Here is a 12,121-nt window from a genome sequence, read left to right as displayed (position 1 = left end):
TTAGAGAGGCTTATGAATGTGTGGAACCACTTCCTTGCCTAAAAGAATTTTTCTTAATAAATAGGTCTAATGTACAGAGTCTATCAAACAATTGGAAAGTTAAAAATGTAAAAATTATTTTAAATATATTCCCTTTAGTGTCTATATCAGATATATTATGACAGAATTGTTTTTAAAAAACGCCAATGTTTTTGATGTGTTGACAGGGAAGCAAAGGTGAACCTGGAATTCAAGGGATGCCTGGGGCTTCTGGGCTCAAGGTAATTTTGATGCATTTTAAAATATTTTCAAAGAAATTATAATGTAAATTCTTCTCATCATTTAAGAAAATTAGCATTTTATATCTCTTAAGAGATACATGAAATTAAGGATTACCTTTATCATGAAATGAAATTGTCAATACAGAGTTTCATTTCTGTTTTTTAGATACTTTGTCATTGGATAATAAAGACATAAACTTTGGCTTAATTTTTCTAAAAATGATAAAATTGTATGCAAACATAAACTTACTTTCTGGTCCAGAGAATAGACTTCTCTTAAACAGTTGAAAACAAGAGTGTGTAGTTCTCACGAATGATACTGTTCTTTGTTTGCTTATGGGAGTTTCATCTTTAATATAGAACTCAAAATGGCCTTTACAAGTTTCCTCCAAACCACATGGGTTGATGTTTATTTCAATGGGTATTTTAATTCACTTCCAACCTTCAAAAATCTAGAGAATGATTAGATGGCTAGGGAGGAACTACAGTAAGCAAAAAGAACAAAGCCTCATTTTCTTTTAAAAAAGAGAGTGCTCTTTAGTTGATGTTATAGAGTTTTGGACTAATGGTAAAACACAAAACAAAACAGAACCATGAAGCACGTTCAGGATTATGTTCCATCACTTACAAATATTGTCAATGCATTATTAATATGTGCTTGCAAATAATTTATTTAAGACTTTAAAACAAAAAACTTTATTTCAGAAAGGACAATTCCTATAGGATGATGGAGGGTGGAGAAATGGAATTAAGATAGCTCATGTGGTACACCCTGTACTGAAAAATAGCTCAAGAATTTATGACGAACAAAATAATATTCCATATATATAAATAAATATACATAAATAATTAAATTTAACTACCAGGGTGTCCATTCCAACATTGTTTATAAAAATAAAAATTGTGAAAACTGTAATGTTTAACAGTAAGAATTTTATTAAATAAAATATAGTTGATAAATATGAATGGTCTGCCATAATTAAAAATTATGCTATGAAAAATGATAGCATGAGAACTTTATAATATTAATATATTTAGAGGTTAAAAGATATAAAAGTATGCATATATATGAGCACATTTTAGTAACTATGTATGTTTATGAATTAGAGTTAGAGAAAAAATATATAACAAAATAAAAACATTGGGTTATAAGATTTTTAATAATTTTTATTATTTCTATTATCATTTTGTAACAAGAAACTAAGCTTTTTTAAAAGTAGCAATTTGAGAAAAAGCAGTTTCAAGGAGAAAAAGTGTTAGTAAATAGGTAAACAAAAAAGAGATACTTGTGTTCATTGTTTTTACAACTTTTTAATTTAGTTTATTGAAATTATAAAGTATGATAAAAAATAACAAATATTTACAGAATTTTAAAATATGAAATGCTGTGAGAATTTTTCACCTGAAAAAGATAGAGAAAAATACAAGAAATTTTACCGGGATTCTAGTAAACATTTTATTCTTTACTATTTCTGTAGTAATAACTGTCAATAAATTTTTTTAACCATTCATTTTAAAATTGAGATATGTAGAGTTAAAAACAGTGGCGTTTTTCCATAAGCAGTAGATCTGTGACCTTTGTGGAATTTCTGTGTTATGTAGGGAGAACCAGGAGCAGTGGGTTCCCCAGGAGAACCAGGATACATGGGTTTACCAGGGATTCAAGGAAAAAAGGTATGCATTGGTTAAGATTTACAGTTCACTTTTAACCAGTTACTTGCATACAAGTTTTTCTTTTGTGAAATTCTTAAAGTAAGACTTGTTATTAATATATTTTTAATAAGGTACCCTATATATTCCATGTATATATAATGTGTTCAGCCCCATGCTAATAACTGTGGCATCTTTTATATACCCGCATGGGTATTGTCTCCTAGACGAAGACCTTAGAGAAGGCATGCAGATCAGAAAATATGAATGTACAATTAAGTAATATCCTGTAAATTCAGGTTTTTTCACAGTCCAGGTGAGCTAAGAATTTTTTGAGGAAAATTATACAATGTCAGGCATTCCTATCAAAATATGAATACCCCTCTTGCCAAAACCGGATCAAATTCTGGAAGGATAAAACTTATACCCAAAATGTTTGACCATGAAGTTCCTGTCTATGAAACAATTATGTTACATAGAAGTTTATTTAAAATTAATTTAAGGAGTTTAGAAATACAAGTCAAATGTACTAATTTAAAGTATTTTGGCGAGGAAAGACAGCAAAACTAGGTTCTCTCTCATTTTGGTCAAGTAAGGGAACCTTGACTTGTATGTATATAAATAATAAATGCTTTTATTTGTTTGGAGGTTTTAAGCAACAATTGATGCCTGTGTGCCTAAGAAATCCAAGCTACCGCAAATACAAACATTTCAGGTTAAAAGTAAATCTATTGGTTTTTATTCTGGAAAAGACACAAACTCCATATCCATCTTCATGTCCCCTGCTATTTATTTTTCAACATCTTATTTTCTATCCCTCATGTGTTGTCTACAGGGTGCCTAGATCATACACAGTATGATCCTTGGGCTTTTTGTTCTGATGATAGGTAGGCAGCACTAGCTGAGACAGAAATGTCCCCACAGAGCAGCAATCAAGTGACTCTTAGTAAATGTTAAGTAAATCTACTATGAATATGTGTTTGGGATGAAGAGAATTTTCTTGTTCAAAACTTGTCATTTAAAAGAAAATCTTTGTGTTATTTTGTTGAAAATGCAAAACTGTACTCTAGATAGCACGGTGAGGTATTAATAGAAAGGAAATTCAGAAACCGTATCCAAGTTTAACTTTGGGCAGGTGCTTAACTGTCTGTTTCATTATCTATAAAAACAAGGGCATTGTATAAGTTGGTTTCTAATTACCCTTCTAGCTGATAATCTATAAAACTTATTTTTATGGAATATAATTTTTCTTTCAAAAGCTCACTTTTGAAATGTATGTTTTCTAAAATATCACTTAAATATTATGCTTTACTTTGTCATTGTTTCCTGTAAACTTGTGGTTACTAATAGCTTAATGGAAGATTTTCAGTTTGATTTCATAAAACAGCATTTGTCAAAATAAGTCCTCTCTTGTTAGTTTGTCTAACCTAAAACTGTGACCCATGTAGAACTTTTCTCCTTTCTGGGAAATTAAAGATTGTGGTGAATTTTCTTTCAAATGTAGGAGCATACAAAAGTGTTCTTTTACAATATAATTTTGACATAATGTGGTTCTTCTCTCTTCCCAAATATTGTCTTAGGAGTCAACTTCTGTGTATACAGGCGCTTGTGGAATTTGCATGAGATGTTGTTTTTCTTCAGCAGAGAAAAATATATGTTTATTTGAAACTGTACAGAATATACTAGATTATGATACAGATCAAACTGCCTTTTTGTAGGGGGACAAAGGAAATCAAGGTGAAAAAGGTATTCAGGTATGTTGTTTGCTTTTTTTTAGTAGGCTAAGCAATAAAATCAGAGCTTTTAAAAAATTCTTATTTTACTTTTAAATTCCTTTGTTTCAACATTAATATAAAGTTGTTGAATCCTATTTTCTCCTTTTGCTATTGAGCTTCTCAGATAAGACCAGATCTGACTTTAAAATTCCTCACCACTTTTCTGTTGTAGAAAACTTAGAAACAAAATGATTCAACAAAATAAAAACATAGATTTTATTATATACTTCTAATATGTATTTATGTACATATATACATATATATACCATATACACACACACACATATATGTATACACACACATACACACACACACACACACACACACAGTTTCCAAACATGATTTGAAATTGTTTTATGGCAAAAATTTGATAAAAAACCTTTAACCCTAAATATAAAACATATTCAAATCAATATGTAAAAGGAAAATTAAACCAGAAAATTATAAAGGCTAGGGAAATCTAGGGTGATTTAGAGACATTTAGTTTTGGGTGTCTTAGCAGCAAAGGCAAAGAGGAGAACTATGTTACTACCTTAGGAGACAAGGATAGTTTCACCTCAATTAAAGTGCCTATGGAATGGGTTTTTTTCATTCACTGAAGACTGACCCTTGAATAGGATGCCACTAACTGAGTCAATGAAATAGTTATCTGGAATAAATTATATCCGATGGTCTTTCAACCTTTTAAGTTTTAGAAATATAAAACTTTTCCAACCATAAATTACCAATCAAGTGTTCAGACAGTATTTTAATGATGTTTTTTAAGTTTGTAAGTCTCAGTTATAGTATCTGAGCTTTGCTATGCAGAATAAGCTGAAAATATAAAGAAAAATACTCTGAACATTTTCACAAATGTAGAATTCTGAATGCTCTAGAATTTCTGGAATTGTAAGAGAAAATTGCAGATTGAAATAGTCATAGGCAAAATTTGCTATATCCACAGTTATAACAGTTAATATTAATGAATTTATTCTTCATAACATACATAAGATGTTTTAGAGTGGTATGACAAAATTCAGTTGTTTTTCAGACAATTTTTATTGAAGATCTTCAAGTACTATGATAATAGGCTTCCTTTAAGTTAATATTGAAGTTGGGAGTGAGGTAAATGTTAAGGAAGTGTCTGTGAGCTCTAGACCCATATATTCTAATTTTCTTCTTGGTACTGCATTTAGATGACTCATGGGTACCTCAGGTTCAATATGTCCAAAACCGAACTTATCATCTTTCCCCATAAACCACTTCGTATTCACAGATTTCCTGTCATGATAATCAATGCTGAATATCTCTTGAACTTGAGATCTTGTACGTTTCCCAACTGTACTAGTTATTTCTTGTCGGGGTCCTGGGCTACTGCAGTATCTTCCTGACCAGTCTCCTTGAGTCCAGTCTACTTCCTTCTTCCACACTTTTATATGCATAAAATAACTAAGCTATGTATCTGCTTAGCAATCCTTTAATGGTGCCCCACACATGTTAAGATAAAGCCTGTCCCATCAAGTGCCTTCTGGGCTGACTGAATCTTCTTTAGTGTTTTCTCTTGCCACTCCACCCATTCTTATCCAATCCTGCTCTGCTGCTTTAGCCAAAAGAAACTACCTACCTGCCTTTCACCTGTGTCTTCTCTCCCTAATACACCCTCCTATCCTTTCTCCAATTGGCTACCTCTTACTCATCCCTCAAGGCTACACAAAGGGTGAGTCACATTCCCTACTCTTTCTGTCAGATGCCCCTTCCTAAGTTCCAATAATATCCAACCCAGATGTTTATACATTGTAGACTTATCAGCAGTATTTTCATCATTCTAGATTTATCTCTCTTACCACACAGTAAGTGACTTGAAGTCTACAGTGATATCTTTGTTTCAGTCCCTAAGTGCCAGGAAATAGGTGCTGCTTAATAAATATTAGGAATTCACTTATGTAAATTGATGAATTCATTACTAGGCAAGGGTGATGTAAAATTGTAGTCACTAGATCTTTTATCAATTGCCTTATCTAGGTATATGTCTTCCTAGAAACTGCTAATTAATTTGCGCAATAAATGTAAGGATGAAGTAGTGCTTCAGAGTCTAGCACAATGTCCCATGAATGGTAGATACCCAAAAATATTTATTGAACAGATAAATGTGTTTATACCTTTATTAATTTTTCTGTTCTCTTACTTATGCTGATTTAAAGCTCTTCATTTAAATGACTTATTTACTAAAATGTGACAGTATATTTTAATTTTTAAAAATAAAATTTTCAACAGGTCTTCTTGTCCTCACATGTCCATAGTCAACAATGAACATAATTGCCACTGAAATTAACAAAATGTCCATATCCATTGAATTTTTAAACTATTTTCCCACTGTTAATATGGACTTAGAAGAACATCCTTATTGTCTAGAATTATTTACATGTTTCGCCCAAATCAGTAATTTGTTCCTTATCTCTGGCCATTTTAAGATTAGGATGACTTTTCTTCTTTTCCTCTGAGTGACTGACTTTCCCATCTCTCACGTAATTTATATATTTGTATCACTGCTTTTGTTACATTTCTTCTGGAACTCAAGGTAATACATAGTTTGTATTGTATATGTGATTGCATCATAAGTGTGCAAACTAATCAATAATGTTTATTTATGTTAAAGGGTCAAAAGGGAGATAATGGAAGACAGGGAATTCCAGGGCAACAGGTATTTTTTGGTTTTCTTCTGATAAAAAATGAAATAACAAGTCACATAACTGGACAATGTTGAGAGAGGATTACTTGCAAATAAAAATGGGTGGGGAGAAGGGTAAGTATAACATACATTCTAAGTGTATAAGGTTGAACGTGTAGGTAGTGTGGTGATAATGAGTTTCTTTAATTATTTGTTTTATATTTTCACTTTCTCATAATGATAGCATTGGTGGCTCTGAATTTTGTTTTTTAATGTATCTTAGCAAACAACTGAAGGTAGAAAATTCCACCCATTTCTTAGGGGTAGTTACTGGCTAGAGAGAGCCAGTCACACAATGACAGCTTGTTCATACGTGCTGGTTTGTCTTGCTTTTCTTCTTGAAAATCAGTTGGGGCCACGTGTGGTGGATAAATGTACTTTTTTCCCTTTAGTTTGTTCAGAGAGACAATTTACTGCTCTGGAGATATATTAAAATGCTATCCTGAGAGACAGTGTTGTAGAACAGACACACACAATAAGATGGCTTTGCTTGTCTCTTGACTAAACCCTTCTCGTTAGGTGGTATTTCAGTGAGATTGCCACGTGACTGTAAGTTCAGTCAGAGCCAAAGTGGATGGACAAAGGCATAAAGGAGATTGGTCCTTAGGGTAGCATGTTTGCTGCTGTCTTGCTTGTAGCTGCAGAATGCTGGACATGGTTCCAACTTCGTCAGGTCTGAAAGGGCAAGCTGGATATGTGAGTCCTCCCATGGGGTGGACCTCTTTCTCTGAGGGTGAGTGGGAGAAAGATTCTGCAATTATACCAACTCTGGAGAGAGTGGGATAAAACTGGGTGGTGATGTTTCCAAGGACAGGGGTCTCTGTGTCCCTTAGTTGGAGGAGTCTGAGAGACCATTGGGAAGAGTGTAAGCATAGGGCCCCAAGGTTATCTGCAATATGGGATGGAAGGTGAATGCCAGGTATTAAGAAGAATTGAGAATTTAGAAGGTAACAATAAAAGTAAAAGCAAAAGTAACCAAGAGGAGGAATGATTGGAATCGCCTCAGTACAATTATGTTCAATAAAATGTCTTTCAGTTTTTATGATCGTCCACTTGACTCAGACCCACCTGATGACACAAACAACTCCATCCCTATTCCCCAACGTGGCAACACAGATCAACTCTCTGAGTTTCCTTAAGTTAATCACAAAATATCTATAAACCGCTGTTCCCATAGGACCTTCGCCCCTTCATCCATTTAACCTCCACAGCCCAGACCTTTTATCAAAAAAGGTTACTCACAATAACTCTCAGAAAAGGATATTTCCTTTAGAATTTGAACTCACAACTTAGCTAGCTCACTGGCGTATGGATCACTCTTTCTCTAAGGTTTCACTAACTTTTTCACTTCTCGAGGAAAAGAGTGTGTCTGCTCTCCTAAGGCAGGATTTGGGTTCCCTAGAAAGCCTCTGCCCTCAATTGATTGGAAGCCACATTTCTCACCACCAGGAGCTTAAGCTACATGGAGTACCCAGGGCCAGAGCAGCTGTTGCTTTTCAGCGGCTGAAGAGTCATCCCAAACTCTTCATGTAAACAGTCTTAATTACCTGTCACTCTACCAAGCACAGCACATGTTATTTTTTTGGCCCTCGTTTTGTGAATGGAATCAAAGTGGATATTTCTCTCATGGAATTGTCTTAATGAGTTCTCAGGTGACAGCTGTTTTTAGTTTTAGCTCTAATTCAGTTCCCATATTGAGAACTTAACTATTTCGTCTCCCTTCTTATGTTGGGACTAGTTGTTGGATTGTATCTTCTAAGGATCACTCCTGCATTTCTTCAGAAACAAAATTCAAGTATGCCATACAAAGTTCGTTTTACTTACTAAAAGATTCGTATACAAAAACTAAATATTTGGTGTTTTATGAGTTTTATCTAATTCTTTCCTTTGTCAAATTTGGATGCCATATTTGAGGAGCCTGAAAATGAATCAAAACATATACCCCAACTCAGACTTTATTGTGTGCAACATTAAATTTCATATTAAATTTCAGAACACTGATTTTTTATTTTAAAGTTGAATAATGAAAACCTACCTGTTATGAAAGTTTTATCTTTTTACTTCAGTGAATATTAGGAGATTTTTGAGCCCAGGTGTACATTGAATTTCAAAAATGGAAAATGTTAATACCTTTCCTGAGAGTTTTTTTCCTGTATAATATACCGCTGAAATAAATATGGAAAAGAGGAATGGGAAAGACTTTAATGGAGCCATCCAGATGTAGCTGGTAATTATAGTTGAATGGGCTTCATGCATGGGCTCCCCAGTGTTTATATCACTGTGAAAAAATACCATCTTTTACGTGACATTGCTTCTCTGGTGTCTTAATTACTGGCAGTGAATGGTTTAAGCACAGGACAGCTGGGGGTTTTCTCTCTTACTAGTCACTTTTAATGGTATCTTTGTTTTAACCCATCCTTTGTCAATAGCACCCAATCAAAATTTAATTTTAAGAACATAAACTTGGGAAAATAGATGATTTATCTTAATTACTGAATACAAGAATACATATACCTAATATTTAATCTGATTTGAGTTTTGATTTTTATTAAAATAGTGATATATTTTAAATTCAGTAGAATCCCATTCTTACCCACGTGGTTCAACCTGCAGCATTCGAAAATATTCATATCTAAGAAGGAAACAGTTAAGCAAATTAAAATTTTTATATTATTCGGTTCACATATTTCCTAGTCATTAGCCTTCTCTAAAAGGCAAAAAGGGTCTCTTTTATGTGTAATTTTGTCACTAATGCTATCAATATTTTCCAAATTGAAATTTTAAATTTGATTAAGTATGTGGTAAAAGGTGGATGCCACGTTACAGTACTGTAGCTTGCACATTTATTATAGTTTTTTTCCTATTGATTTTCAAAGGGAATTCAAGGCCATCATGGCGCAAAAGGAGAGGTATGTTTCTTCATGTATTATGCTCTCTTGCTTTCGTTCTTCAGTCCTTTTTGCTTGGGTTTCAATACTATATAAATCTAGCTTTTGAGTAAAAACCAGAAAACGAAATGTTTTTCATCTTCTTCAGTGGAAGTTCCCAATTAGCAGTTTTCAGAATATGTACATTTATACTGAATTTGATATGAAATGTGAATTGTCACTATTATTGGTTTTTCTGCCAGACTTGGAGCTGAATTTTTTCTCCATATTTTTGAATAAGAATATTGTGCATTTCTGTATCTGTCGGACCCACTAAAATGCAAGCTCCTTGTGAATAGGACTGTGTTATGCCCATTGTGATATCTCTGGCAGTGTGCATATTACGTACGCAATATACTTAATCAGTAGTGGATGTCTGTAGGTCTGGCTGATTGGATGGATGGATAAATGACAGTTTAATATGATATGAAATTTCCCTTCTGGTCAATGATAGTATTTCCAGCTAGTCCTTACGTAGCTTACATATGTATACATTCATCATCCTTAAGGAGTTTCATAATGGAATTACACCTTCTGAAATATTTAAGTAGAACTTGTAAACATTTCTTTTGCTTTTAGAGAGGTGAAAAGGGGGATCCTGGTGTCCGAGGTGCCATTGGATCAAAAGGAGAATCTGGGGTGGATGGTTTGATGGGGCCTGCAGGTCCTAAGGGGCAACCTGGGGACCCAGGTCCTCAGGGACCCCCAGGTTTGGATGGGAAGCCCGTATGTATTCTGCTCCTTCCAGAGTTATTATATTTTCATTGATTTTTGCTCATGTTCTTTATGTGCATGTCATAACCCCTAATACTTTGATGTAGGGAAGAGAGTTTTCAGAACAATTTATTCGACAAGTTTGCACGGATGTAATAAGAGGTAAGTATCAAATACAGCATTTTAATCACTTTTTTCAAATTATAAAAGTAATACAAATTCTTAAGACAAATTGTAGAGGATATAAGTGAGGTGAAGAATAAAACAGATAACATTTATAAGCCTCATCTACTTTTCTTCAACTAGTATTTTTATAAAGATTTATCATATATACTCTTTTATAATCTTTTTATTAAAGAAATTTATTATTTGTCATTATTAGAATTTTCTTTTGTAGCATATTTTTTGATAATTTAGTTCATCAATATGAATATCTATAATTCCACCAATTTCTTTTGGGGGCACTTTTACTTTTTCCCCTATTTTAAGCAATTTCTGTAATTAAATGACTGCATAGAGCAATGAATATTTCCATAGTCACATTCCTAGAAGTCAAATTATTGACCAAGAAATATGTACATATTCAGTGCTCATAGTTGTTTTCTCTGTAAACTGAAAAAAATAAAATAGAAATATAATTAACACCAACTCACCATTTAAACATAAGGGATGGGGTTTCTTTGTTTTTAAAAGCCCAGCTACCAGTCTTACTTCAGAGTGGAAGAATTAGAAATTGTGATCATTGCCAGTCCCAACATGGCTCCCCGGGTATTCCTGGGCCACCTGGTCCTGTAGGACCAGAGGGTCCCCGAGGATTACCTGGTTTGCCAGGAAGAGATGGTGTTCCTGGGTTAATGGGTGTCCCTGGACGTCCAGGTGTCAGAGGATTAAAAGGTATGCAGTTAGTTTGAACAAGAAAATGAATTTTAAAAAGTTGTTTTAAAAAAAATTCATATCCTATATCCATTTAATAGTCAAGAATTAACTTTGTTTTCATGATAAAAAAAAATCTGTAAATGCTCAAGTCTTTACATAATTTGCCAACTGAATTAAAGAGAATTTTTTAATGCAATATTCTCAAATAGAGAAGTCAAATTTATGAACACATGAAGTTACAAATTAGAAAATGTTGCCAATGTACTGAGAAATTTTGCTTGAGTCTAGAAAAGTTTTTAAATGGAAAATCATGGATGCCATTTCCTTTGTTTTGACTTTGGTAACTTTCTGCACTGTTACCTTATTCATTTTTTTTCTATTACAGGAAAAATAAGTTTTGCAATAAAACTTCCTAATAGCCCAGAATTTCTCCTTGCCTTTGAAAGTTTATGTGAAATGTTGATTGATAATTCTTTCATTTTTGTTTAATAGTATATAAACAATTTAGATGTTTCATAAAGTAATTTTTAAAAAACTATGATTAACACAAAGGGCTAATAATTCCAAACCATTTTCTTTTCTAAGTGTTTGATTCCCATTAAGTCTTGCAACTAAACCACTGATCATTTTAGAAATTATTGCTTCAAAAATTGTTTTCCATTAGTAAGAAAAAATAGATGGCAAGCTGGTTTTTAAAAGACATTTTTCTTTCATGTGTATATTAACAGCTTTGAAAGAAACAATCTAGAAGGCAGTGATTTTAAGTAAACTTACTCAGATGTTTGACACCCTGCAGGCCTACCAGGAAGAAATGGGGAAAAAGGGAGCCAAGGGTTTGGGCATCCTGGAGAACAAGGTCCTCCTGGTCCCCCGGGTGAGAATTGCTGCCTGCTCATAAGTGTTGCTGCTCATTTTGCTTTACGAAAAGTCATCATAGATCTATGTGAAATAAATTGAAACCAAGACATCCGTTTTCTTTTTTGAGTGATTCACATTTAACACACTGAAGTACAACTTCTAGAATATTTTTCATATATTATCCTCAATGTATGAATCCTTCAATATTATCTCTTGCTTATCATTTAGTTTAATATCTATTCCTTTGAAGAGTTCTAGAATCGTTTGTCACCCCTGCTTATCTGGTGTATAACACTGTTTAGTCTTTATGACCCTCTGAGAAGCAGAGAAATGCTGAAGTGGTTAAGTAATCTC

At 33.3% G+C, this 12,121-nt stretch overlaps 1 protein-coding gene across 2 annotated transcripts in view; it reads left to right on the top strand.

The window, feature by feature from the left end:
• The window catches only part of COL21A1 (collagen type XXI alpha 1 chain), a 197,584-nt gene that overhangs the window by 183,256 nt on the left and 2,207 nt on the right, over positions 1–12,121 (top strand). For both annotated transcript variants that reach the window (XM_025384346.1, XM_025384347.1), the window contains 9 exons: positions 207–260; positions 1,863–1,934; positions 3,629–3,664; positions 6,321–6,365; positions 9,269–9,301; positions 9,899–10,045; positions 10,141–10,195; positions 10,727–10,927; positions 11,706–11,783. In XM_025384346.1, the coding sequence (XP_025240131.1) occupies positions 207–260; positions 1,863–1,934; positions 3,629–3,664; positions 6,321–6,365; positions 9,269–9,301; positions 9,899–10,045; positions 10,141–10,195; positions 10,727–10,927; positions 11,706–11,783 (721 nt within the window). The remainder of the gene's footprint in view (positions 1–206; positions 261–1,862; positions 1,935–3,628; positions 3,665–6,320; positions 6,366–9,268; positions 9,302–9,898; positions 10,046–10,140; positions 10,196–10,726; positions 10,928–11,705; positions 11,784–12,121) is intronic.

This window comes from Theropithecus gelada, chromosome 4 (assembly GCF_003255815.1).
Source record: "Theropithecus gelada isolate Dixy chromosome 4, Tgel_1.0, whole genome shotgun sequence".
Classification (NCBI taxonomy): Eukaryota; Metazoa; Chordata; class Mammalia; order Primates; family Cercopithecidae; genus Theropithecus; species Theropithecus gelada.
The sequence above is the reverse complement of the archived record's forward strand: the minus strand, read 5'-3'. Positions and strand labels throughout refer to the sequence as shown.